This window comes from Serinus canaria, chromosome 19, assembly GCF_022539315.1.
Source record: "Serinus canaria isolate serCan28SL12 chromosome 19, serCan2020, whole genome shotgun sequence".
NCBI classification, from domain to species: domain Eukaryota; kingdom Metazoa; phylum Chordata; class Aves; order Passeriformes; family Fringillidae; genus Serinus; species Serinus canaria.
In genome coordinates, this window is record NC_066332.1 from 4,485,623 (window position 1) to 4,509,602 (window position 23,980).

At 57.4% G+C, this 23,980-nt stretch overlaps 5 protein-coding genes across 5 annotated transcripts; 3 read left to right on the forward strand and 2 right to left on the reverse strand.

The window, feature by feature from the left end:
• Nucleotides 1-670: 670 nt before the first annotated feature.
• Nucleotides 671-6,082, forward strand: VTN (vitronectin). Its single transcript, XM_009094740.3, has 9 exons — nucleotides 671-852; nucleotides 2,513-2,643; nucleotides 3,113-3,232; nucleotides 3,722-4,006; nucleotides 4,113-4,252; nucleotides 4,497-4,653; nucleotides 4,750-4,899; nucleotides 5,440-5,712; nucleotides 5,889-6,082. Exons 2-9 carry the CDS (start codon nucleotides 2,583-2,585, stop codon nucleotides 6,005-6,007), a joined length of 1,305 nt encoding a protein of 434 aa, XP_009092988.1. The 5' UTR covers nucleotides 671-852; nucleotides 2,513-2,582; the 3' UTR covers nucleotides 6,008-6,082.
• Nucleotides 6,083-6,199: 117 nt separating this feature from the next.
• On the reverse strand, nucleotides 6,200-10,564 carry KIF12 (kinesin family member 12). The gene is given in 18 exon segments (XM_050981926.1): nucleotides 6,200-6,312; nucleotides 6,445-6,581; nucleotides 6,686-6,798; nucleotides 6,874-6,957; nucleotides 7,066-7,249; nucleotides 7,415-7,674; nucleotides 7,762-7,866; nucleotides 7,977-8,095; nucleotides 8,181-8,316; nucleotides 8,543-8,634; nucleotides 8,869-9,004; nucleotides 9,090-9,224; nucleotides 9,345-9,420; nucleotides 9,572-9,693; nucleotides 9,775-9,853; nucleotides 9,981-10,046; nucleotides 10,376-10,506; nucleotides 10,508-10,564. Coding segments are annotated over 18 exon segments (2,097 nt in total). The 3' UTR covers nucleotides 6,200-6,247.
• Nucleotides 10,565-10,957: 393 nt separating this feature from the next.
• SEBOX (SEBOX homeobox) lies at nucleotides 10,958-12,169 on the forward strand. Its single transcript, XM_030230176.2, has 2 exons — nucleotides 10,958-11,242; nucleotides 11,366-12,169. The coding sequence occupies exons 1-2, from the start codon at nucleotides 10,958-10,960 to the stop codon at nucleotides 11,612-11,614; spliced, it is 534 nt and encodes a 177-aa protein (XP_030086036.2). The 3' UTR covers nucleotides 11,615-12,169.
• A 121-nt stretch (nucleotides 12,170-12,290) lies between these two features.
• TMEM199 (transmembrane protein 199) lies at nucleotides 12,291-14,615 on the reverse strand. The gene is made up of 6 exons (XM_030230041.2): nucleotides 14,414-14,615; nucleotides 14,267-14,340; nucleotides 14,100-14,189; nucleotides 13,182-13,218; nucleotides 12,771-12,883; nucleotides 12,291-12,687 (listed from the first exon to the last, which is right to left on the reverse strand). Exons 1-6 carry the CDS (start codon nucleotides 14,583-14,585, stop codon nucleotides 12,592-12,594), a joined length of 582 nt encoding a protein of 193 aa, XP_030085901.2. The 5' UTR covers nucleotides 14,586-14,615; the 3' UTR covers nucleotides 12,291-12,591.
• An 84-nt stretch (nucleotides 14,616-14,699) lies between these two features.
• POLDIP2 (DNA polymerase delta interacting protein 2) lies at nucleotides 14,700-23,871 on the forward strand. Its single transcript, XM_030232510.2, has 11 exons — nucleotides 14,700-14,897; nucleotides 15,266-15,347; nucleotides 15,933-16,030; nucleotides 16,786-16,882; nucleotides 17,349-17,424; nucleotides 18,021-18,128; nucleotides 18,343-18,479; nucleotides 19,434-19,460; nucleotides 19,646-19,771; nucleotides 20,169-20,248; nucleotides 21,724-23,871. Exons 1-11 carry the CDS (start codon nucleotides 14,722-14,724, stop codon nucleotides 21,836-21,838), a joined length of 1,122 nt encoding a protein of 373 aa, XP_030088370.2. The 5' UTR covers nucleotides 14,700-14,721; the 3' UTR covers nucleotides 21,839-23,871.
• Nucleotides 23,872-23,980: the final 109 nt, after the last annotated feature.

Sequence of the window (23,980 nt, forward strand, 5' to 3'; positions counted from 1 at the left end):
GTTTTAAAATAAAATATGAGAGATTTAGATTAGATTCCAGGAGAGAATTTTTACTTGTGAAGTGCTTGGTCAGGGAAGCTGTGGATGTCCCAGCCCTGAAAGTGTCCAAGGCCAGGTTAACGAGGCTTGGAGCAATCTGGGATAGTGGAACGTGTTAGGATTTGGAACTACACAGTTTTTCATCTTCAACCCAAACCATTCTATTCCACAGCCCTCCCTGCCCAGCCTGAGCTGGGGCTTTCCTATTGTCCCCATGGCCCACATCCCCCATTGTCCCCAGGCTGCTGCTGCGGTGTTCCCCCCCATGGCAGGCAGGGACCCCCGTGCTGATTTTGCAGGACACCTCTTCAGGACCCTGTGTGACCAGCGAGGGGGCACAGGGTGCAGGTAAAGGGCACCAGGCACCGTGGTGACCACCCTGGCACGGCGTTTTGAACCAGTTTGGTATCAGCAGGAAGCAAATACCCATTGCTCGGTGGAAATTCAGAACAGCTCTTCTGGGTGGGCTCGGGATTTGCATGATAAAAGAAAGAGCAGAGGCAGCCTGGGCCTCTTTGTTTTCTTTTTTCCAGGCCAGACGTGCTCAGGGCAGAAATGCCTAAATGCTTTGGACATTTCTCGGATGTGCTGGGAGGAGCAGCTTAAGTCCTTGACTCCAAAACCAGGTTGTTGCCAGGTCAGCCTGAGACTTAAATTCGAGTTGATGTTTGGATGTGACAGAGTCGCTCTTAATCCTCTCTGAATCCACTACGAAGAGACAGACAGAGGGAAGGGATATCATCCCACAAGGAAGGACGGCGAACGAGGCGCCCGAGCAGCGCAAAACTGCGGGAGAAGCTCGGCACAGAACCAGTAAGGAATTTCCCGATAAATTATTACTAACCAGGGGTAACCATAAGGGCTGTTACAGTGTAGAGCAGCAGAGGGTTTGCTGCCCGGGGGCAGCAGAATTCAAACCATTCCCTTCGGCTTGTCCTGACTAGCCCAGAGAGCTGAGCTTTGTTTTGCTTTTAGTTTTGCTTTGCTTCGCTTTTTTTTGGGAGAGGTTTCAGACCCAGCAGCCTGGGCTCTGGAACTGCAGCTGTTCCCAGCCTTGCCCTGGGGTTTCAGCCCCGTTTCTTGAGTTCTCCTCACTGGCTCTGCTCAGCCCTTGGCTGCAGGAGCTCCCCGGGGCCCCTTTATCCAACCAACCCCTCTCCTGGGAGCTGCTCCTGGCAGGGAAGGGCTCGCTGAGCCTTCATGGGTCTGTGGCCGGTGGTTGGGAGCCTGGAGCAGCAAGAGGGAGCTTTGTCTTAGCTGATCAGCCAGAGCAGCTCAGACAATGCTCAGCCCTTCTCCCCCAGAGCCTCCTGTAAGCCTCAACCCTCGCAGGGCTGCTGTCCCCCAGGGCTGGGATGAAGCCCTAGTGCATCCAACAGGGATGGGATGAAGCCCTAGTGCAGCCCCTGGGGACAATGCCAGCCCTGCCATAGCTGAGGCCAGGGGACAAGGAGTGCGGTGAGGGCTGCAGAAGTTCTGCCCAAAAGCCAGAAGCTGGTAGCTGCCCTCAGCTCCCCAGGGCTTCCAGGTGGAAATGCCTGTCTCAAAACCAAATAAAACTCTTTCCAGCAAGATGCCTGAAGCAGATGATGCCAGGAACTGCCTCTGTCTGAGCTGGCAGAGGAAAGACCTCTGGAGAAGTGGGCACTGCTTGGGTTTCTCTCCCCCCAAATCTTGCATCACTTAAAGCCCAAAGCTGCTCCACTCCTGCCCAAGGGCTGGGACAGATCCCTTGGAGCTCCTGTCCCAGCAGAGGCAGAAGAGGCAGGATTGCTGCAGACTCGTGTGCATTTGCTCCTTGCCCTGATTAAATAAACATCCCAGAGTTATCAGGAGCTGCCAAAAGAGCTGAGTCGACATTAATTAGTAACTGAAAGATTGGTTGGAAAGAGAATGACGGGAGCAAAATACACAGGCCTTTGTTTGCCTTCTGAGTGAAAGTGCTGAGGGCTCCTGGCCCCGGCCACTCACCTCTGGCCTCTGGTTCCCGCACACAGAAGTGGCACCTGCCCCATCCCAAGCCACCCTGCCTTGGGGCTCCTGGCTCTGTTCTCAGTCTTGACACTGAGAAAGCTGAAATACCAAGAAAATGGTGATAGTTTGGGCATGCATAAGCCCGGGGCTTTTCCCTTTGTCTTCCCAGCATTGCTCCCCCATCCAGTCTCATTTGGGTTTTTGGCTTTGCCAGGGCCAGGCTGGGAAACAGCTGGTTGCTTTTATACCGTTATGAAATGAGTGTGGCAGGACCTCAAAACTGGTTCCTGACTCTGTCTTTCTGCTGTCCCTCCCCACTCTCTGAACAGTGCCCACCCTGCACCGGGGCTGGGGAGGAGCTGCTTATGCTCATGGCAGCCCTGTCCCCCTGCAGACATCCCCAGTTCAGTGTGGACTGTGGGGGGAGCTGGGTGGGAGATCTTCTCTGCCCCTTTCCCCTGTTCTGACCTTGGGCTGTTTGCTTTCCCCTCCGGGGCAGGCTGAGCAAACACTGGACGCTGGGGCTCTGCTGTGCTCCAGCCCACACAGTCGCAGGAGGGACACCCAGGATGAGGCTGCTCTTCCCTGCCCTCGTGCTGGCCCTGCTGGCCACCACCCGTGCTGCAGAAGGTGAGCTTTAGCCAGCCAACACCTTGCCAGGTGCTTTGGGGATGGAGAAAGAGCCGTTCCTGGGCTGGTGGAGGGGCTGGGCAGCCTGGGCAGGGTGGGGAGGGAGAGGATGGTGGCCATGGCCATGTTGGCTGTACCCTGCAGGATGGGGAGAAAGCCAGTGGGCAGCACATGGGTGTCAGTGGTGCCTGGGCAAATCCCTGCCCATGCACAGCTGGGCTGCCTGCACAGAACTGGGAGTATGGCACAGCCCAATCCATGGTTCCCATCCCAGCAGGACCTGAGTGGGAGCAGGGCAAGGAGCTGCTGCAGCCCCTGGTGATGGAGTTGACCGTGAAGGGGTGGGGTGCCCCCAATCAGGACACCCCCAAGTTTGTTTGCCCCCGTGGGGCTGGGCTGAGAGGGGAGGCATGGGCCTCGCTGCCCCACTCCACATCACTCCTCCTGAGCTGTGGGGTGGCTTTTGCAGACTCCTGCGAGGGCCGCTGTGAAGAAGGCTTCGATGCAGGGCACAAGTGCCAGTGTGACACCCTCTGTGTGTACTACCAGAGCTGCTGCAGTGACTACTCCACTGTCTGCAAAGCCAAAGGTACTGTCCCCAAGGTCACCCTCCTGGCCAGGGCACTGGGGGAATGGGTGCTCCACAGCCTGGGGTCTGTGTGGGGTCAGCTCTGCACCCACCTGTGGCTGAGGGGTGAAGGCAGCACCAGGATTTGCTGCAGCACAGCGGGGTTTTGGGAGCTGGCTCATTTCCATTTGGAGTATGGGATCTGTGCTAATTGGATAGATTGATATAGATAGATTTGGATAGATAGTAGGAAAAATGTCTTCTCTGAAAGAGTGTTCAGGTATTGGAGTAGGCTGCCCAGGTGGAATCACCATCCATGGAAGTGTTCCAAAAAATGTGCACTTGTGGCACTCTGGGACGTGGTTGGCAGTGCTGGGTTAAATTGGACTTGATGATGTTAGAGGGCTTTTCCAGCCTTAATGACTCCATGATTCTATAAATCTCTATTGCTTGGGAGGGAGCATCTCCTGCTCCTAAACCCAGGGAGAACCAACCTGCTCCCTCCTGCAGTGACCCGGGGAGACGTCTTTGCCTTGCCAGAGGACGACTACCTGGACTACAACCTCACTGTCGACTTTGTCACCGACGAGGTGCCCGTGGCAGACCCCACAGAGCCACCCACAGCCCCAGTGCTGGTGGAGACCACGCCAGAGAGCAAGCCAAACCCCGAGGAGACACTGCCAGCGGTGCCCAGCACCACCCCAGATGTGTCTGAGGAGCCTGAGGAGCTGTGCAGTGGGAAACCTTTTGATGCCTTCACTGACCTGAAGAACGGTTCCCTTTATGCTTTCCGAGGTACTCTGGGGACCTTCTCCAGACATGTGGGACATGCTGCCGTGCTGTCACCCTCTGCTGGTGCCTGCAGTCCCTCCTGCTGCCCCTACCTCTCCTCTCTCCCCAGGGAAGTACTTCTATGAGCTGGACAAGACCAGCGTGAGGCCTGGCTACCCCAAGCTCATCAGTGACGTCTGGGGCATCGAGGGCCCCATCGATGCAGCCTTCACACGCATCAACTGCCAGGGCAAGACTTACCTCTTCAAGGTGGGCTGCAGGGCTGGGGGTACTCCCAGGGTGGCCAGCACAACCCCCCAACCCACCCCGTATCTCCTTCTGGCACCTCCCATACACCCACACACAGAGTGGTTGCCAGACACCCCAAATCCTTGTGGTTGTTCTGGGACCCCAAGCAACCACGTGGGCTCCCCATCATCCCCTCACTCCTCCTGGCAGACCTGTGGCTGGGGGATGTTGCACCTGTGACCCCTCTCTGTCCCCCACCCCCCAGGGCAGCCAGTACTGGCGCTTTGATGATGGAGCCCTGGACCCTGGGTACCCCCGGGACATCTCTGAGGGCTTTGAGGGCATCCCCGACAACGTGGATGCAGCGTTCGCCCTCCCTGCCCACAGCTACCATGGCAACGAGAGAGTCTACTTCTTCAAGGGTAAGGGGGGCAGCCCCCTGCTCCTGGCAGAGCCTGGCACCCCTGGGCACCCCTCCATTGCTTACCCCCCCTAACACCCTGCTCATCCTCTCCTAGACAAGTACTACTGGTCCTACGACTTTGCCCAGCAGCCCACGCAGGCCGACTGCGAGAAGTCCTCCCCCTCCACGGTGTTCAAGCACTACGCCTTCATGAACAGGGACAGCTGGGAGGATGTTTTCCAGATCCTCTTTGGCAGCAGGATGCGTAAGGGCTGGGCCAGCCCCGGGGGGAAGGGCTGGCGGGTCCCAACAACGGGCACTGACAGGGCACAAGGCATGCAGACAGCCAGGGAGGAGGGAGTGATGCCTGGAAGCAGGAGTGGGCAGGATGAGCCATCACATCCTGCCCAGGCCATGCACAGGAACCCCCCCAGGCCACAGCTGCACCTCCCACAGCATCCCCAGTCCCACCCTCACAACCCTTATGCCCCCCATTACCAAACCCATCACCAGCTGCCTCACACCACGGTGTCACTGCTGGGGACTGTTTATTGTCACTGGAGCTGGAGATGCCTCAGGAAAATCCCAGCCTGGGCTGGGGGAATGAGAGATAGAGAGGACAAGAAGGGGACTCAGCAGATCCCAGCCAAGGGGTGGGGGGCCACTCCTGGCTCAACCTGGCCTGTGTCACTGTCACACATCCCATCCAGGCTGGGATCTTTTGGAGCATTCCTGTGGGTCTCAGAGCAGGTGCTGGGCGTGGGCTCAGCTCACCCCTCTCACTCACCCTCTGCTCCTTTTGCAGCTGGGGCAAACGGCCCGTGGTACATCAGCCGGGACTGGCGGGGCGTGCCCAGCCGCCTGGACGCTGCCATGGCTGGCAGGATCTACGTGGCCTCCCACCAGCCACGCAGGAGGAAGTCTCGCCGCCAGCGCAAGAGGTACAACCACCACCGGTCACTGAATTTGGGATTCTGGAGCTGGCTGCAAAATGACCCCGACTCAGCAGGTGTTGAAAGCGATGGGCTGTCGGGCTCCACGTGTGAGATGCTCCAGAGTGTTTACTTCTTTGTGGGAGGTGAGTCTGGTCTGGCAGGATCCGGGAACGATGCGGAACCAGGGTTGCCGGGGCATGGGGAGGGCTTCTCTGTCTCTCTGCAATGGCTCTGGGGTGCAGTGGGAAGGTGCTGGCAGTGAGGGCTGGCAGCTCCCCAGAGCTGGGGACAGTCCTGACTGCCGTGTCCCCTTCCCCAGACAAGTACTACCGCGTCAACCTGCGCACCAAGCGCGTGGACCTGGTGCGGCCGCGCTACCCCCGCTCCATCGCCCAGTACTGGCTGGACTGCCCCCAGCCCGGGGAGGAGAGCACCTGATGGGATCCCTGGAGCCACCAGCAGCACAGCCCTAGCTAGACAGAAATAAACTGTGAGGGCCATGCAGGCTGGAGAGCTCTGTCTGTCTGTCTGTCTGTCCATCCATCCATCCAACCGTCTGTGCCATGGTTTGTGCAGTCTTTGCAGTCCAAGGTCCCGTGTCCCCGAGGGCTGTAGTTGTCCCCCCAGTCTGTGCCAGATCCCTGATGCTGGCCTCATCTGTGGTGTGTCTGTGGCAGCTCAGATCTGCTCTGCCAGCCAGTCCAGTGCTTCTTCCCACTGGAGGAGAGGGACGGTGCCGGCAGCTGCCAGCGGGGAGCAGCAGGGTCAGGTCTCCACCTCCCCAGGATCAGTGCACAGCCCCACGTGTGAGAGGCTGTGCAGGGATGGCTGCCCACCCAAGGCCCTGCCTGCCCTCCCAGCACTGCCCTGCTCACCTCTGGGCTCTGGCAGCCCTGGCCACGGCGGTGCTGAAGGGATGACCCTTCCCTCGGGGCTGGGGACGCGCTCAGGGCCTGGCAGCTCCCGCTGCAGTGGGTGCTGCTGAGACAAGCTCCTGGTCCTGCCACGACTCCTGCCATAAGGACACATGAATAAACCCTCACCTACTGTCCCACCACCTCCCAAAACTCCAGGGAATTCCTGAGCTGCAGCTGATGCCCAAGGAGTGCCTCTCACCGCTGCCTCTGGTGCAGCTGCTGGGGGTGATGGGAGCCAGGCAGAGCTGTGTCCTCCTGTCCAGCACTTCCCTCAGGGGGCACTGACTGTGGCACAGCAGGCACTGGCAGCACCTGGGGGGAGCAGAGCGGTCAAGGTGGCTGTGCCACCCATGTGCCACCCCTCCAAAGAGACCCCTGGGGCTGTACCTGGAACATGGTGGCATCAGCTGGCCCAGGGCAGCACTGCGGGCACCCTGTGCAGCTGGGGTGGCTGGAGGCAGGAGGGAGCTTCTGCAAGAGAGGACAGCAGTGGGTGGGTGGTGTGTGCGTGGGTGGGTGGTGTGTGCATGCTCACCCTGCTGTGGGCAGGATGGCTGCAGAGCCAGCCCTCACTCTCACCGGCAGCCGGGGCACAGAGCTGGGGGTGGTGTCCGGCCGCCGCTGCCTCACTGAGAGCCTCTGGGGGACGTGCGGGCTGCGGGCACTCCGGAGCAGGGGCTGGCTGTCACAGGAGCTGCGGGTGGCTCTGTGGGGTGGGCCAGCTGGGATGTCACCACTGAAGTGTGGGGACAGATGGGGCTGCCTGGGGAGCAGTGAGGAAGCCTCATCAGAGAGCCCTGCCCAGCCCCAGCCCCAGGGAGTCACTGAGAGAGGCTGGTTGGTGCAGGGTGCTGCCCAGCCAGGGGATCTGGCTGTCCTGGCAGCCCCTTGATCCCCTATTCAGGGGTCCCACACAAGCCTCCCATACCTCATCTGCTCATTCTCCACCACGAAGTCCCGCAGGAGACCGTAGAGGCTGGGCCAGGCTGGGGTTCCCTCTGGTGGGAGCTGCTCTGCAGGGCCGTGTCTGTCTCCAGAGCCCGCCCATGCTTTTGAAGGGTTCCCTGCGGCCTCTGTGCCCCTCATTGGCACTCTGGGCAGGCACAGCTGCTGGCGCAGGGAGAGGTTTTCCAGCTGCAGGGCATGGATTTCTCGCTCCAAGGTTTGCAGCAGCTTCTCCCGGGACACCTGGGAGGGGTGGGTGGATAAAGGAGTGCATCAGGGGGGTCCCAGCAGCAGGCAGAGGAGCTCAGAGGGGTTCCCTGTCTGCGATACCCTGTTGGCCAGGGGTTTGGTGGTGACCCTCCGGGCACGGCTGGCATAGTGCAGCGTGCTCAGGGTCTCTGAGAGGCAGCGTGAGGACGGAGAGATGCAGGCGACCTGCAAACGAGGAAGACATGCAGGTGGGCTGTCATCCAGAGGGTCACCATCCTTTTCCAGCCCTCCCCTCCACGGGGTGAGAGCCCTGCCCAGCCTCCTGCATGTTTTACCATCAGGGTGATGCCCGAGCCGCCCAGGGAGCGAGCCAGCAGCCGGGTGAGCTTGCTGTCCCGGTAGGGGATGTGAGTTCGCTTCCCTCGGGGTTTGGCCAGCAGGGAGATGCAGTGTCCTGCCGGAGGATAAGCCACACAGGATGTGACAAGGCTCTGGCGGAGCCAGCAGGGCGCTCCCAGGGCGGGTTCCCCAGCCCTTACCCAGCGCCAGGAGGCTGCGGTTGATGCTGTTGGCCTCCACGGAGAGCTCCCCGCTGGAGCCTGTCTCCTTCACCCGCTCGCTGCCAGCCAGGTCCACGAAGCACAGCGTGCCCTGCTTGCTGGGGCAGGCGCTGGCCTGGAGAACCACGTTGGGGGTTGATGCTTTGGCCCCCATCACCCCTTTCCCCACGGCCCACAGCACTGTCCGACTCCTGGATCTTGGATAGGATTCCCGGCTGCTCACTCAAGCCCCACCCAGGTATCCTTGAGGAGACCATGACCCCCCCACCGTGGAGCCGTTTGCAGCCCCGCGCTGAGCCCTGAGCCCCCCAGCCCTGCCCAGGAGCGGGATGCGCGCTCACGGCTCGGCTGCGGACGTGGACGGTCAGAAGGGCGTGGCTGCGGCTCGAGTGCCTGTTGAGGGCATGTGCCGAGGTCCGGCGCCTCTGGGATCCTGCCGGGGGAGGAATTGATTGCATGGCACCCCACATCCCAGCCCCAGCTCCACAGCATCCACTGTCCAGCATCCCCTGCCGGACCAGAGCTGCCTTGGCAGCTGGGAGCCGCTCCTCTTGGCTGCCATCAGAGCGCCACCAGCCCTGGGGACAGTCTGTGGGGGACGGAATCCCCCCACACTGGGTCTAGCACGCCCTGAACATGTCCCAGCCCCGTGCCTGTGGCTCGGCACCTTGCAGGAGCAGGCTGACGATGGCCTCCAGGCTCTCGAATTCCACACTGAGCTGGTTCTCCACGTAGAAGCCGCGGGTTTTGCTCCAGCGCAGGGGCAGGGCGCACGGTGGTCCCGGGCTCAGCAGGTCCCGGACCTGGGATATGGCAGGGGGAAGGCACCGGCGGAGCGGGGCACGGGGTGCCAGCAGGGCCGGAGTGGGCGGCTGGACAGGCACTTACCTGTTCGTTGTAGATCTCCAGGTAGGAAACGCTGAGAGACAGGTCAGAGGCACGGCTCCGGCTCTGCTCCAGGAGGCAGGTGAAGGATCTCTGCATCAGCCCCAGAAGGGCCGGGGACGCCGGCTGGGTCTCGCTCTGCAGAGATGCCAGGATGGTGAGCAGTCACATCGGGCACCCGCCTGCTCCCAGAGACCATGACTGGGTGGAAAGAGCTCATCCCACGACCAGGATCAGGTCGGATGGTCAGCGTTGTACCTGGCCGAGGGGTCCCATCAGGGTGTAGGTCTTCCCCGAGCCGGTCTGCCCGAAGGCAAAGACGGTGCAGGAGAAGCTGTGGAAGATGCTGAACGTCAGGCACGGCCGCAGGCGGTGGCACAGCGATGCCACCTCCCGACACAGCCCCGGCAGTGCAAACGCGCCGGAAAGGCCCGGCGTGGGGTGGCTGGAGGGTTGGGGTCCGCGGGGGGCTCTGCGGGACTCACCCGTCCATGGCCAGCTCCACCAGCTGCCTCATCCCGCTGCCTTCGAACACAGCCTCCTGCGAGGCGCCGGCGTCGAACACGGCGCTGAAGCCAAAGGTGGCATCGTGCCTGGCCGCGCTTACCTGACCGTGGGGACAGCGGCGGCTCAGGGGGTGTCGCAGCCCTCCCCAAGCCCGACACCCCCACGGGGAGGTGGCACTTACGTGGACGGCGCCGTCACCGAGGCTGTGCACAACTTGCTGGTCACCTCGGCGCGTCTCCGTGCAAGTCAGTGGCCGGACCCTAAGGGTGGGGTGTGGACGGGGACACTAAGGTGTCGCTGCACGGGGACCCAGGGGAGCCCTGCTGTGACCTCGCCCCAGGCAGGGAGGTTCCTGCCGCGTCCCTGAGCCCTTTCGTTTCCCCTTACCTTAGCACCACTCTCAGACGAGTCTCTCTGCCCTCCACGGGCCCCCCCCGCTCCTCTCCAGGACTCCTTTGGGGAACAGAGGGCAGCAGGGTGGTGGGTGCCCCCCAGCTGGGGGGTGCTGCCCGCGGCACCCCGGGGGCTGCGGTAGAGGGACCCCCGGTCATGCTGTGCTCGCACCGTCCTCCCACCTCCACTGTGCCCTGAGGCCTGGCACGGGACAGAGCTCACTGTCCCCGCCATGTCGCCATGTCGCGGCAGAAGGACGGTCCTGTCGCCCCCCAGCCTTTTTGGGATGCCACCCCCCCGCTGCCTGTATCAGTCGGGCAGTCACTGCCCAAGTCCTGCTGCTCCAGAACGGGGTGGCCTCTGTCTCCTCCGTCTCCCTGACAACTTACGGTCTGTCCTGGCCCCGTGGGAGCGTCCTGGGCCGGGGGTCCGGCTGGGGGACCCCGCCCCGCTCCCCCTGTGGTTCCATGCGGCCCCCAGCACCCGGTGCTCGGGGTGCCCGCAGCGCCCGGCCGGTCCCGGCGGGAGCCACCCCCAGCCGGCCCCGCACAACCGGTACCACCGCTCCGGTTAAACATTGACCGGTGCCAGCCCTGCGGGAGAGCGGCGGTCGCACGGCGGGGGGCGAGCGGGGGAGGGCTGGAGCCGGGGAGGGAGCGCAGGGGGCGGGTGGCAGGTGGGTCCCCGAGCCCTGGCATCCTCACGGGCCCCACCGAGACCCGACGGCGGCACTGGGAGACCTGTGCGAGCAGCTGGTGTGGGTACCGGTCCCCGAGGATGCTGAGGAGTCGGTCGGGGCTGTCGGGGCTCTGCCATTGGGGGCGCGGAGCTGGGATCGGCCCCGGGAGCCCTTGGGAAGGGCTGGGGTGGGGGGGAACAGCACCGCCCGCTCGGGGCGGTCCCAGCCCGCCGGGGGGGACCCGGGGGAGATAAAAGCCGGGGCGGCGGCGGGCCCGGGGGAGCCGGGCAGGATGAGCGCGGCCCCGGGCACCTCCCGCGCTCCCCAGCCGCTGCTCCGCTTCCCCGACGGGGCGGGCGGGCCGGGCGGCGGGCGGGCTGCAGGCGGGGGCGGCGCCCCGGGGCCGTGCCCCTGTCCCTGTCCCTGTCCAGGGGGGCCGCGGAAGAGGCGGCGGACCACGTTCAGCCGGGGACAGCTATCGGAGCTGGAGCGGGCCTTCGCCGCCGTGCCCTACCCAGACATCGCAACTCGGGAGCGCCTGGCCGAGCTCACCCAGCTGCCCGAGGCCAAGATCCAGGTGAGAGCAGGCGGGACCCTCCCCTCCATCCCTTCTTCCTTCCCTCCCGGAGTTCCCTTTCCTCTGCAGGGCCACCCTGTCGGGGCGCTGTCGGTGTCTCACAGCTCCCCTCGCTCGTCCCAGGTCTGGTTCCAGAACCGCCGCGCCCGCAGGATCCGTAGCGCCAAGCCGGAGCCGCCACCGCTACCGCCGCTGCCGCAGCCCGGGGAGCGGGGTTCCCCCGCGGCACCTCCCGACGGCAGCATTCCGTGCCCGGCCCCTGCCCTGCCGCCGCCGCGATCCCACAGCCCCGCTCGGGGCCTTCCCACCTCGCTGGGCTCCATCTCCGACCTCATCTACAGCGCGGCCATCACCAACCTGGGCGAGCCATAGCCGTGGCAAGGACCCCTGGCTTCTAGCGACCCTCCTGGCACCGCGGCCCCCCCGGATTAGCGCCACGATTTCATTAGGGTGTGGAATTACTGCCGGTCCCAAAGGCTCCGAGGATGTCATCCAATATCCTAAATGCCGGTGTGCCCACAGCAGGGGCAGCTCTTTAATACCGACTAATCTTTTGGAAAAAATACCTTAATCTGAGGCCGTGTCCAGGGATGATTGTGGCGCAGCCGCCCCTAATCCGCAGGCACGTTCGCAGGTGCCGGCAGATCTCCCTGGATCAGATATTAAACCGTGTTTCCAGGGGGGCTTAGCTGCCATCAGAGCATTAATCACTGTGTCTGGCCCTGGCAGAGCGCCCACCTGGCAGGTGTCCGGGTCCCCAGGGCCTGCTGTGGGTGTCCCCTCCCCACTGTGGGTGCACCGAGCTGGCTCTGCTCTCTGTCCCACGGCATCTGAGAAACCCCTGGGCTCAGTGTTGAGGGGTGCTCCCTCCCTGCCTCCAGAATCTGGGCACCCTTTGGCAGGGGGTTGGGAGCACCATGCACCCCTCACTGTGCAGGCACAGGAAGGTTTGGACAGGAGATGCAGAGGGAAAGGGAAGATTCACATCTCTGCGGTGTCTTAGATGCCACATCAATGTTTCTGCTACCAACAGACATCTCCCAACACGCAGGAACACACAGTGTTATTTATTCCCAGAAGAAAAGGACAGGAATTTCCCAGAACAGGGATGGCAGGAGCTGATGCCCCTCTCCCTGCTGGGGTAGTTGCAGCCCACAGCCATTCCCTCTCCTGTTCTGCAGCTCTGGGATTTCCAACCCATGACTTCAGGAGTGGGAAGCAAAGAGTGAGCCTGAGGAGTGTAGCAGTCTTCCCACAGCAGGAACAGGCACAGACAGGACAAGATCTGCCCCAAATTAGCAGCTCCTGGGGAGGACAAAATCCTCCAGCATGAAGCTTGCAGTCCATGGTCACAGTTTCCCAAGGTCCCCTTCGAGGGTCCGCACCATCACGTACAGCTCGGCCAAACCCACCACCGAGGCCACAATGACAGCTGACAGGACACGCTGGGGACACAAAAGACACAGAGGTGACCCTGGGTGTCCAGCCTGGCCAGCACAGAGGGGCTGCCAGGGGCTGGCTCGCTCACCGCCGCTGTCTCTGCGAAGACGTACTGGCTGCCCAGGTAGGTGCAGGCAAAGGCGGCCACCACGGTGACAATGAAGTTGAAGATGGTGATGACAACGGCTTTCACGGAGCGAGCTGGGGACACAGGGGTGAAGGAGCTGATTTTAGGTAAGGCTGGGGAGTAGGGCTGGACACAAGGTGTAATCATGCACAGCGGCCTCATCTGGGAGATGTAATCCTGGGGGAGTCACACCCTTGGTGCCTCCAGAAGTATTGGTAAGAATGACCAAGAGGCTCCTTTATTCAAGGAACACTTCAGTGCATGGAAACTTCCTGGTGAGATATTCCGAGAGGGAAGGGCTGGCACCAGCTGGAGATGGAACAGTTTCCATGCCTGACCTGCCACATGTCAACAGGACAGGGAGCCACTCACCTTGCCTCCCAAATTCAGCCAATGGCCCGTTCATCTCCTGAAAGAAGGAATTGAAACAGCTTGTGATCACTTGTATTTTCATGTTAATAGTAATGTTATTACTGTGTGTGCAGAATAAAAACAATGCCAATGCCCCATCCTGTCCACAAGACTCTGAGGTTTTGGGTGGGTGGGCTGTGAGGGAGCAGCAGTTTCACAGCACACAGGTTTCTCTGAGATTTTGCACAAGCTCTGCTAAAACCACTCTGGATTATAGATCACAGCATGGCTTGGCTTGGAAGGGGACCTTGAAGACCATCTTGTTCTAGCCCGTGCCATGAGCAAGGACACCTTTCACTAAACCAGGTCAAACCTGGAGGGGTCCAGCTTGGCAGAGAGCAAAGCAGATCTTCCCATGAGAGTTAATGTACACCTGGATGGCAGGTACAGTGTGGAAGGGCAGAATGGGATCCCAAGGAATGCCAGCAGGAAGGGATGCTGACTTGTCTGAACAGTCACCCTGCCAGAAGATCTCAGCTCTCACAGGAAAGAACGAAAGCCCACATAGGAGCTTATATTTTCAGCTTTTACCTTGACATGAATGAGGTAATTTTAAAACTATGACAAAAATTTAACCAGCACAGATGCTCCCAGTCAAACATTTACGGCATGTGCTCAGTCTCCCAGAACAGAACCTGAGATCTCTGGCACAGTGAGCAGTTCCCAAGAGTCAGTATGTCTAATTCACCACCCTGTTAACCCTGTCCTACCTCTGACCTCAACACCAGATCTGTTGTTCCCGGTGTATTTACAGTGTGCTCTCCTCCAGTGCCTGCTACATCCCCTCTGCACCGCAGTCACTCTAAGGGGGAAAATCTCCTTTGCTCTCATGTATTTGAGGGATGAATCCTGGCAGCTGGCACTGCAGCAGCCCCTCACCTGGCCGGTGATGTTGCGGGTCATCCGCTGGTACTCCTCGTGTGCCAGCTTGGCCTTGATCCGCTCCAGCCGTGCCACCAGCTCGGGGTTCTGCGGGAGGCACAGACCCACCGTGAGGCCCGGGAGCCGCCGCCTCCTCCCGCGACCCCCGGCCGGCCCTCACTCACCCGCGGCGGCACCGGCACCTCGGGCAGGTGGATCTCGCATCCTTCCAGCAGCTCGTGTAGGTGCAGCGGAGACCCTGCGGGCGGGGCACGGGGCTGTCACGGGGCGGTCACGGCGCGCTCCCGGCGCCCCGGCGCAGCGCGGCCTACCTGCCTCCCGCAGCGCGGCGTGCAGCCTCCGCAGCAGGCCGAACGGCACCAGCCCTCCTTCCTCCGCCAGCGCCGCCTCCAACTCATCCCTCAGCCCGGCGGGCAGTGCCGCCAACTCGCCGGCCCGCACCGCCCGCCGCAGCCGCGGCCCGGCCCGCACCGACGACGCCATGTTGAGCCCGGCCGGCGTTGCCGGGGCGACCGGGAGGGGCGGTGAGAGGAACCATAGAGACGGCGGGGCGGGGCGGAGCGGCGCGGGCCGCGGGCGGGCGGGGCGGCGCGGGGCACTGTGGGCCGCGGGCGGTGGGATGTCGGGCGGCGCGGCGCGGCGGTACGTGGCGGCGGCGCTGGGCCGGGCCCGGGCCCGCGGGCCGCCCCCGCTCTGGGAGCCGCCCCCCGCCCGCCACCTGCGGGCTCTGGGCACCGGGGGGGCAGCGGCGCTGCCGCCGCTGCTGCTGCCGCCGAGGCGGCACCTCTCGTCGCGGTGAGGCCTGTGAGGGGTTGGGTGAGGGCAGGGGGTGAGGGGGGGACAGGCGGAGAGGGGAGCTGGGGTGTGGGTTGGGGTCTGTTGAGTTACTGGGGAAGACTGTGAAAGAGCTGGGGGCTGTCAGGGTACAGATATGGGAGAGGAGGGATTGGGCTGAAGGGACAGCTGGGTGAGGGTGTCCGGGGCAGTGGGGAGAGGGGACACCAGCAAAGGATGGAGGACAGGGGAGGGACTGGGCTGCTCAGTGCGTGGTGGGGCTCTTGTGGGGTGCCCGAGGGACACACGAGGTGGGGAGCGGTGTCCCCCTGGGCTGGGGGCACTGCTGCAGCCCCTGCAAACCCTCCAAGCTGCCTCTCTGCTCCTAGGAACCGTCCCGAGGGCAAAGTGCTGGAGACCGTGGGGGTGTTTGAGGCCCCGAAGCAGCACGGCAAATATGAGACAGGACAGGTAAGGGTTCTGGGGGGGGCACAGCTGACCCTGCGGGCTCCTGCCACAGGGATTGGGCAGCTGAGGGATTTCCTGTAAGGAAAAGTCAGCAGCAGAAGGCTGTGAGTTTCACAGCTCGGTGCTCCTTGTCTGTGCTGTGTCTGCAGTTTGTCAGTCATCTGACAATAGCAGCTTGATAAGAATCTGCAGCACAACACAACTGTTGTACAATGGCTTTTGCTCCACTGTCTTACTTTGGGGTTTTCTCCCTCAAGGATCCAAAGAGACAATCAGTGAATTTGAGAAATAAGAACTAAACTTGTAATTCCTGTCCTTAAGACTCTCTGATCTGTTTCTGAGCAGTCTCTCCTTTCTGCTGCTCTGTTACTGCATTACTGGTTTAGTCCTGCCCTTTTATGGGATAGAGATTACATGGATTTCTTTTTCCATCCCAGACTGTTTCCCTATTTTTGCTCTGGGTCATCAGAGTGATGTTTCTCCCTGTATCCCCATCCCACACATTAAACCTTTTGCAAATGTTTGTAGTTTTACCTCAGATAACAGATTTTAAAATATAATTCAGCTGCAATTATTTGTTCCTTCCAGCTTTTCCTTCACAGTGTGTTTGGCTATCGAGGAATAGTCCTGTTTCCCTGGCAAGCCAGGCTTTATGATCGGGATGTGGCTTCTCCTGTCACAGAAAAGTAAGGATTTGAGGATTTGGACTGTTAGATTTACATTTTGTAGTGAGTTTCCTATTTGGGGTAAAAAAGTGTTTTTAAGGAGGGGCAATATCATGGGCCTGTTTGCATGAGTGTAAACTAGGAAAGGTCATTAAGGAGATACTTCATTATTGAGTATTATTAATTAAAAACATGATGGAAGTATGAAACATAAAATTGTGTGTATGAAGGAAATAAAAATCAATTAAAAATTATGCTAATGGCATTTTGTATTATACAAAAAGACCCTTTTTTAGTTAGATCCAGGCTCCTATGTTACCATTTGGAGGCTGCTGTAGATTACCAGTGAGCTGGGTTTGTCAGCTTCCTCCTCAACTTCAGCCCACTAAGCCAAGTTCATCCTTCCTGAATTGCTGTTCAGTTACCTCCCCTCTTGCATCTGTATTTCCCCTGTCCTCTGATGAGTTGTGCTGGGAAGGAGTGAAGATCAGAGAGAAAATCAGAGGGCAGTAGGAATATCCACCCCAGAGAGGAGCCCTCACTGAGCAGGAAAAACCTCTGAGCTGTTGGAGCTGTGTCAGACACCACTGATGGTCACCTCAGCTCATCTGTCACTGTGTGGGTGGCTCGTGGGGCTTTGGTTTGGGTGCAGCCAGATGATTACAGGCTGCAAAAGGTGTCTTTTTAAAAAATCATTGTTTATAAGTGCTTGGTCGTGGTAACAAGAATTTGCTGCCATCCTGGGCTTGAGCTCAGAGCTTTGCTTTTCTCTTTAGGAGCGAGAATGTGGCAGGCCATGGTTCCAAAGAGGTCAAGGGTAAAACACACACTTACTACCAGGTGTTAATAGATGCTCGGGATTGTCCACATATAGTAAGTAATGAGTAATGTTGGTATTGAAACTTGAGTATCTTCTCCTACATGAGTGGTTCAAAGGAACAGGCACTGAAGGAAAATTAGTTTGGGGGCTAACTGGATTGGTTAGGATTTTTGGATAAATTTGTTCTTAAAGGCATGTTTTCCCTGAGAGAGATCATCTGGAATGTCATACAACTGTTTTCTGGATCATGTTTCCTGTTTCCAACCTCCTTTCCTGTTCCTGGTGTTGTTCCCACACTGTTGCACACAGGTCATTAGTGTGGGCTGCAGCACTGAAAATGCTTCTCACTTGTCTGAGTGGGGAGTTAGCCCAGAGGAATTAAATGCAGAGAATTCTGAGGTGAATTGGTTAAATGAACTAAACATTAGGTGCTTTATAAACCACAGTTATGACCTGAAATATGACTGGAAGCTGTCTTGCAGCAATGCACACAAAGACATAAACCTCCCTGTTTCTCAGTCCCAGAGATCACAGACAGAGGCAGTGACGTTCCTGGCAAATCATGATGACAGCAGAGCCCTCTATGCCATCCCAGGTGAGTGAAATCCTCCTGCAGCCTCTGCTTGTTGTGAGGTGAGGTCAGAAAAGGTATCAGTGGTCAACTCCTGCCAGTGAAGCAGCAATTCCTACACTGGAAGGACATTCTGTACTGGATCTGTCCATAGCTTAGGGCTGTGCTGGACACGACAAAGTGACTAAGTACAGGAAGTCCTTTGGATAGCTGCAAGTTGGGCCCTCTGTGATCAGACACAGCCATGTCTGATTTGAGCTCTTGAGGCATAGATCTCTTACCAAGTTGTATATGGGCTGTTCTACTTTGTGGTCAGGACAGCTGGATTTATTCCTGTCCTGGGCATTTCCTGCCCAGAGTGCTTTTGGGGCAGTGCAGGCACTTTGCAGGGCAGTGTGTGTTTATCAGAGGAGTCACTCCATGAAAAATCTCACAGGAGAGCACTGCCAAGAGTTATTCCTGGCACATCTCCTTCATTCTTCATTGCAGTTGTGATATTAGCTTTGACTTCTGCTGCCAAAGTCCTTTTTTCTCCCCAGTGTGATCAATTTTTCTGCCAGGATACTTCTGTGCTGCTCTCTGATGGGGAAGTTCCATAGGTTTTGGGGTTTCTTTTTCAGGTTTAGACTATGTAAGCCATGAAGACATCCTTCCCTACAGCTCCACTGATCAAGTGCCCATCCAGCATGAGCTCTTTGAGAGGTTCCTCATGTACGACCAAACAAAAGGTAAATTCTGACTGCAAAAGGAATTCTCCAGAGCCAGATGCTTGCAATGCTCTATAACAAATACCCAAATGCCATCATCTTGGATATGATATTAAAATCCTGTCTGGCTTGGGGTTTGTTACAGTGAAGCTGCCTTTGAATATATTTTTTAACCATGTGTTGAGGGGAGAGCACTCCAGCTACAGTGTTTCCTCTCACCTTTCCTTCCCCACAGTCCCACCTTTTGTAGCAAGGGACACTCTGTGTGCGTGGCAGGAGAAGAACCACCCCTGGCTGGAGCTCTCGGATGTGCACCGAGAAACCACGGAGAACATCCGTGTCACTGTTATCCCCTTCTACATGGGCATGAGGGTAAGTCTGTGCTGCTCTGGTAATTCTGCCATTTGTTTCACTGGCTTGTTTTTGTAAGACTGGTTTGCTGCCTGAAGGTACCTTCTGCTTACTGGAGAAGTGACATTTAACCACAGCTGCCATTTTGTTCTCATGGGTATAAACATGAAACTCTTTTGCCATATATTTTTGGAGAACATCTCCTGCATATTGGCTTTTGCTGGTTATCAGTGGGATGAGAAATAACCTGTAATGTTCTGCACAACAGTGCTAGCAAGATATTTGGGAAGACTTTTGAATTGGTCCTGTTACTGCCTCAGTCACGTGAGGTGACGCTGGGGCCATCTGCTCTGTAACAACAGCCACGTCTGTTATCCTGCCCAGGGTTCCCTGGCACTTTCCTGCCTCTAGTTTGGCTTAGAGGGTTTGGCTAAAGCCTTCTGGATTTAGCTGATAACCATGTGCTCTTTGTAGCACAGAACTTTTCATGGACCATCCAAAATAATGCAGCTCCAACAGACTTCTGAGTGGGAGAGCTGGGAATTCCCACAGCAGTTTGTGATTTCTGAGCAAGGCTGTTGGGGAGCCTGAGCTGTGGCAGGTGCACGTTTTGGTCTGGATTTGCAGCTTTTGTGGAGTGCAGCTGATGTTTGTCAGAAAAACAGGTGCCCAAAGGCAAGGAAAGGGTGTTTTTAGACCTGTAGAAAGTGCATAATTAACATGGAGATGAACCCTGGGGGTTGTCACGAGCTCCTTGCAAATCTCCCATGTCGTGATTAGGGTAGAGCAGAGCCAGTGCCAGGCTCTGCTGATGGAAGGCCTCAGAGAGCAGCTGTCTGTGCTCATGTGAGTTGTCTGCGTCACCCTGGCACAGAGTGAGAGCCCCTGTGCTGGTGCTGTGGTGACAGCTGAAGAGGTTTTTGGCACCACAAGTCCAAGGGCAGCTGCTAAAGTCTTTTTTGTTTCTCTTGACAGGAAGCCCAGAATTCCCATGTCTACTGGGTAAGTGCCTTTTGTATCATGGAGCAGCTAAAGGGAAGGAGTTAATTTCCTGTGGCATCACTGCAGTGTGATAAGCTCTGAGGGAGAGTAGCCTTTGCCTGGCAACTGTTTCCCAGTACCAGCTGTAGGTTATCAACTGCTTGCAGCTGATTCCAGCTCTTGATAAGAGTCTTTCTTCTGCCCAGTGGCGTTACTGCATTCGCCTGGAGAACCTGGACAGCGAGGTGGTGCAGCTGAGAGAACGGCACTGGAGGATATTCAGCTTGTCTGGCACCTTGGAGACAGTCCGGGGCCGTGGGGTTGTAGGAAGGGTAGGTACCATCCAGCCTTTTTTTGGGAAACACGGCCCTTTGTTGGAGTTCTCTCACTTGGCTGTGTGGATTTGTCAGTAAATTGCTTAGTGGGCACTTGAAACAGATGGGAAGCTGGCAGTGAAAAAAGTCATGTGAGCTTTTCATTTGTTGTTTGTCTGTGTGAACTGAAACTTCACACTGAATTTTAGAGGATGATCCTAAATGACTGGTGTCTGGAAAACTGGAATAATAATGGGATTCTGGTGCTACTCAGTGGACAAATTGTTTGCTGTGTAATTGGGAGAAATGCTGGGGTGTAGGTCTCTGTTTGGTTTTGTTTCATGCTATGTAAATTTCCTGTTGATGCCTATCTGTGGTAGAATTCCTGATGCCCAGTGGTCTCTTGTCTTCTCAGGAGCCAGTTTTGTCCAAAGAGCAACCAGCATTTCAGTACAGCAGCCACGTCTCCCTGCAGGCATCCAGTGGTCACATGTGGTAAGAAAAGAAGCCTTTATTGCTGCAGCAGTGTTTTGGGTGTAGGACCCCCCAGCAGTGATCTGGGGTGCAGTTTGCAGCCTGGAGTTGTGGCTGAAAGCTGGGTGGAAGTGGACTGGACAGGACATAGTTGGTAGGTAAAATCTGATGAGCTTCTCTCTAGCTGTTTCCTAGTTAGTGAGGAGATGATCTGTTGGTTCTCTGCACCAGAGGGGTTCCAGGATAATTTTTCCTCCTGCTGTGGTCTGTGCTAGACTGGATATAAAGACATGAAGCAGTTATTCCTTTTGGTCCTTGGTTCAAGAGCCAAGGCCTTGTGCTGGTGCTTCCCTCAGCAGCAGGGATGTGTGCTCTGGTATTTCCTTTCTTGAGAGAGGATTGGGCTTTATCTCCATGCACTTCTGTGTCAGAAATTGGCATGCAAAGGTTTTCCCAGTTTAGACCAGGTAAGGACTTCAGTCTAACTGGTGTTTTAAGTTTCTTCTGTAAGTGCAGGGAGGGAAGTGCCCAGCTGAGTTGTTCTTTTCCCATGCCTTGGGGTTAAAGCAGCTTCCCTTTATTTGCCTTTTGGCTGGGTTAGCACATTTGGTGCCACCTCTGTGTGGACAAGGATTGCACAGCCACTCTTGCCTTCTGTATGACAGGTCCTTCTGCATTTTTTTAAGGAAATCTCCTTCGAAGTTAGGTTGCATTTGAGTTGGGAAAAGCAGGAGAGCAGCTCTTTGCATATAGGGTGTACCTTGTTTGCCATGTGAAGTGTTTTGAATTGCTTGAATGGATGCCCTGGGGAATAAAACCAGATGGTTTAGTAGTTTTTCCCTCTCTGCATACATCCTGAAGACAAAGAGACAAAGGTTCTGCAGCTCAGAAGCTGCTCAGCTTGGCTTCTGGTGTTCAGATGTGTCCTGTCTGTCCTGAGAACCTGTTAATTTATCTTCACAGCCCTCTTGCCCATGTTGTGTTCTGCAGTACAGCTGTCTGTAGTTCAGAGCAGTAAGCACGTGGTTGTATCAGGACAGGCAGGTTCAGCTCTGAAATGCAAAGCTGAAGCTGTTCCAAATTACATTTGTGATGGGATTTCTTAATGTCATAGACAACCAGTGGAGCTCCTGCCAAGAAACACAAATCTGAATTTACATTTAACCAGTCTGTAAAAATAGCTCAGATGGCTTTGTCTCCTGGGGAGTGGGAGCTGGGTAAACACCACTGCAGGTGCATGGAGGGTGCTTGACTCCTGTGGGCTGCAATAATCACAGCTTTGTGCAGGAAATGTGTCAGGGATGTGCTGTAAAACTGCCCAGGAGTCCTCCATAAATGAGTTATGTTTGCAGCTGAGCCCATGTCCCCTTGCTGCTGGACCAGCCTTGCAGATGCACCCCCAGGATTTTGAAGAGCTCAGGTCTTACCTTTTTGCTGATGCTTCCTAGGTGTGTTTGTCCCTGGCCTCAGTGTGACCTCTGCCATTATTTTTGCAGGGGCACTTTTCGATTTGAGAGGCCCGATGGCTCCCACTTTGATGTCCGAATCCCACCCTTTTCCCTGGAAAGCAACAAAGATGAGAAGACCCCTCCCTCTGGCCTTCACTGGTAGATCAGAGTGCCCAGAGCCACGGAGGCCTGTGTGTGTTGTAGACCTTTGCCTCCCCTTTATGCTGCAGCCAAGAACACAGAGCTTTTAAACATTTTAAACCATTTTTGTTTTAACTGTTGTCTGCCAGGGAGGCTTTTTTTGGAACTTCACTACTGGCTCTTCTCTCAGGCTGCTTGTAAAACATAAGCTGTGTTCCAGGTAACCCTTCCCTCTGTGGCACCTGCTGGGTTTTTGGGGCTGGGGGATGTAGATCTGTGCTGCTGCAGAAGACTGGCCCCCCTCAGCAGGCCTGGACCCTTTCCAATGTGTTGTGACTTCTCTGCAATGTGAGGTTTCTCTAATAAACTGGCCCTTCCAGTTGCAACCAGTCTTCCTTCCTAAGCCAAGGCCATGGCTTTGCATCCAGCCTGTCCCAGCTTGTTGCTCCCCCAGAGTTCTTGCTGCTTCAGAAGCAGCTGCTCCTCCTTTAGGAAACAGGAATGTGAGCTCAGCTTTCCTGCAGTGCAGCTGCTTTTTGGGATTCAGCCAGGGCTGGAGCAGCCTGTGAGCTCCACTCATGGCACAGCTTGTCTGGGCTTTGTGCTGTGATACAAAGCCTGTTGTTTTTGGAGAAGAGGGTGCAGAGGGGACAAAGTGGGTGACATATGGTGCTGTCACAGTGTCCTGTGTGTGCAGAGCACCAGGCTCTGTGCTGTGATGGTACAGAAGAGCTGAGGGGAGCCCTTCCCCTGCCAGGGCTTTGCTTTGCTGCAGGGATTTCCATCTCAGCTGCTGCAGGTTATTCCCTGCTCACACTGTGGCTGCATCCATATTTCCTTAGTAGTTCCTGCTCTGACAGGAATGCTTGTTTTCACCTGGAATGCTGTGAGGCAGTGCTTGGCTTTCTGCTCCTGCTTGCCCTCCTTGGCAGGTTGTGATTTTTTGTTGGCATGTCTCTGGAGGGCCCTGCAGGACTGTGAAATCCCTGTAAGATGACAACGTATGGATGTGTGGGAAAGCCAGAGCAGCTCTGAGGATTGCAAAGATCATCAGCCCCCATGGTGTGGGACCCTTGTGGCTGCCTCTGGGTATCCAGACTTCTGCATGACTGAGACAGGAGTACTTGGCCTTGTGATAACCCTAGGAAGAGTTTCCAACCTTCCTCCTTTCCTAGTCTTGCTTAAATGACAAGGTGTAACTAACTCGCGGGATGTTTTCCTTGATTTAGAAGTATCCCAGTTATTCCCTCTTCCCTGGAACCCCCCTCTGAGCACCCTCTTTGACTTTGGCTCTGCAAGGCAGTGCTGTGGGCAAACAGCCTTTGGGGGAGACTCTCATGCTGTCCCACAGGCAGTGGATTCCTGTTTGGAGAGACTCAATCACCGCAGTGTTTATCTGTCACCAGTCTCTTCAGTTTTGTGTCTTCCTTCCTCTCAGGTAGTATTTGCTCAAATTTAGAGTTTCAAAGGTTTAAACAGCCAGCCTGCTTTGAGGGGTAGAAAAGGATCCCTAAAGACCATTCACAGCTGACAACCCCACATTGCTGCTGTCATGCTGATTTCCTCTCAGGAGGAGGAGGTGGGAAGATGCCTCGAGTTCAGAGGCAGCAGGAACCTGTAGGAACCTGCTTTTCCCTTCCCATGCAGCTGCCCTGCCTCTCCCTCGGGTTGCTTCAGCTTTCCTGGCGATTGCAACACCCCTGTGAATGTTTAACCTCGCTGCTCCACCCCGAAGGGATGGAGTGATCCCGGGGCAGGCTGTGCTGGGGTTTGGGGTGATGTCCCATCGGGGCTAAGGCAGGAACGGACATTCCTGCCTGGATAATCATTGGCGAGACCGAGGTCACCGCGGTAACACACCGGGGCGCGGGAGGAATGTTTCCACTCCAGCAGGCTTTGCCGTCTTGTCCTGGCGCCTGGGCGCGATGCCAGAGGCTCGGCAGGGCCTTTCCCAACCGCTTCATCCCTCCGGCGCCTTCCCGGAGCGCGGCCGAGCCCCGACCCCTCTCTGTAAATACCTGTACAAAGAACCAACCAATAAAGCGCTGAACGAACCCCTCTGCTTCCCGCCTCTCATTGCCCAGCGGCGCTACGACCACCAACCCCGCTGCTCTTCCCTCCCCGCCCCGGAGCTCGCCCCTGCCCATTCCCGGGGCTCCTTTCC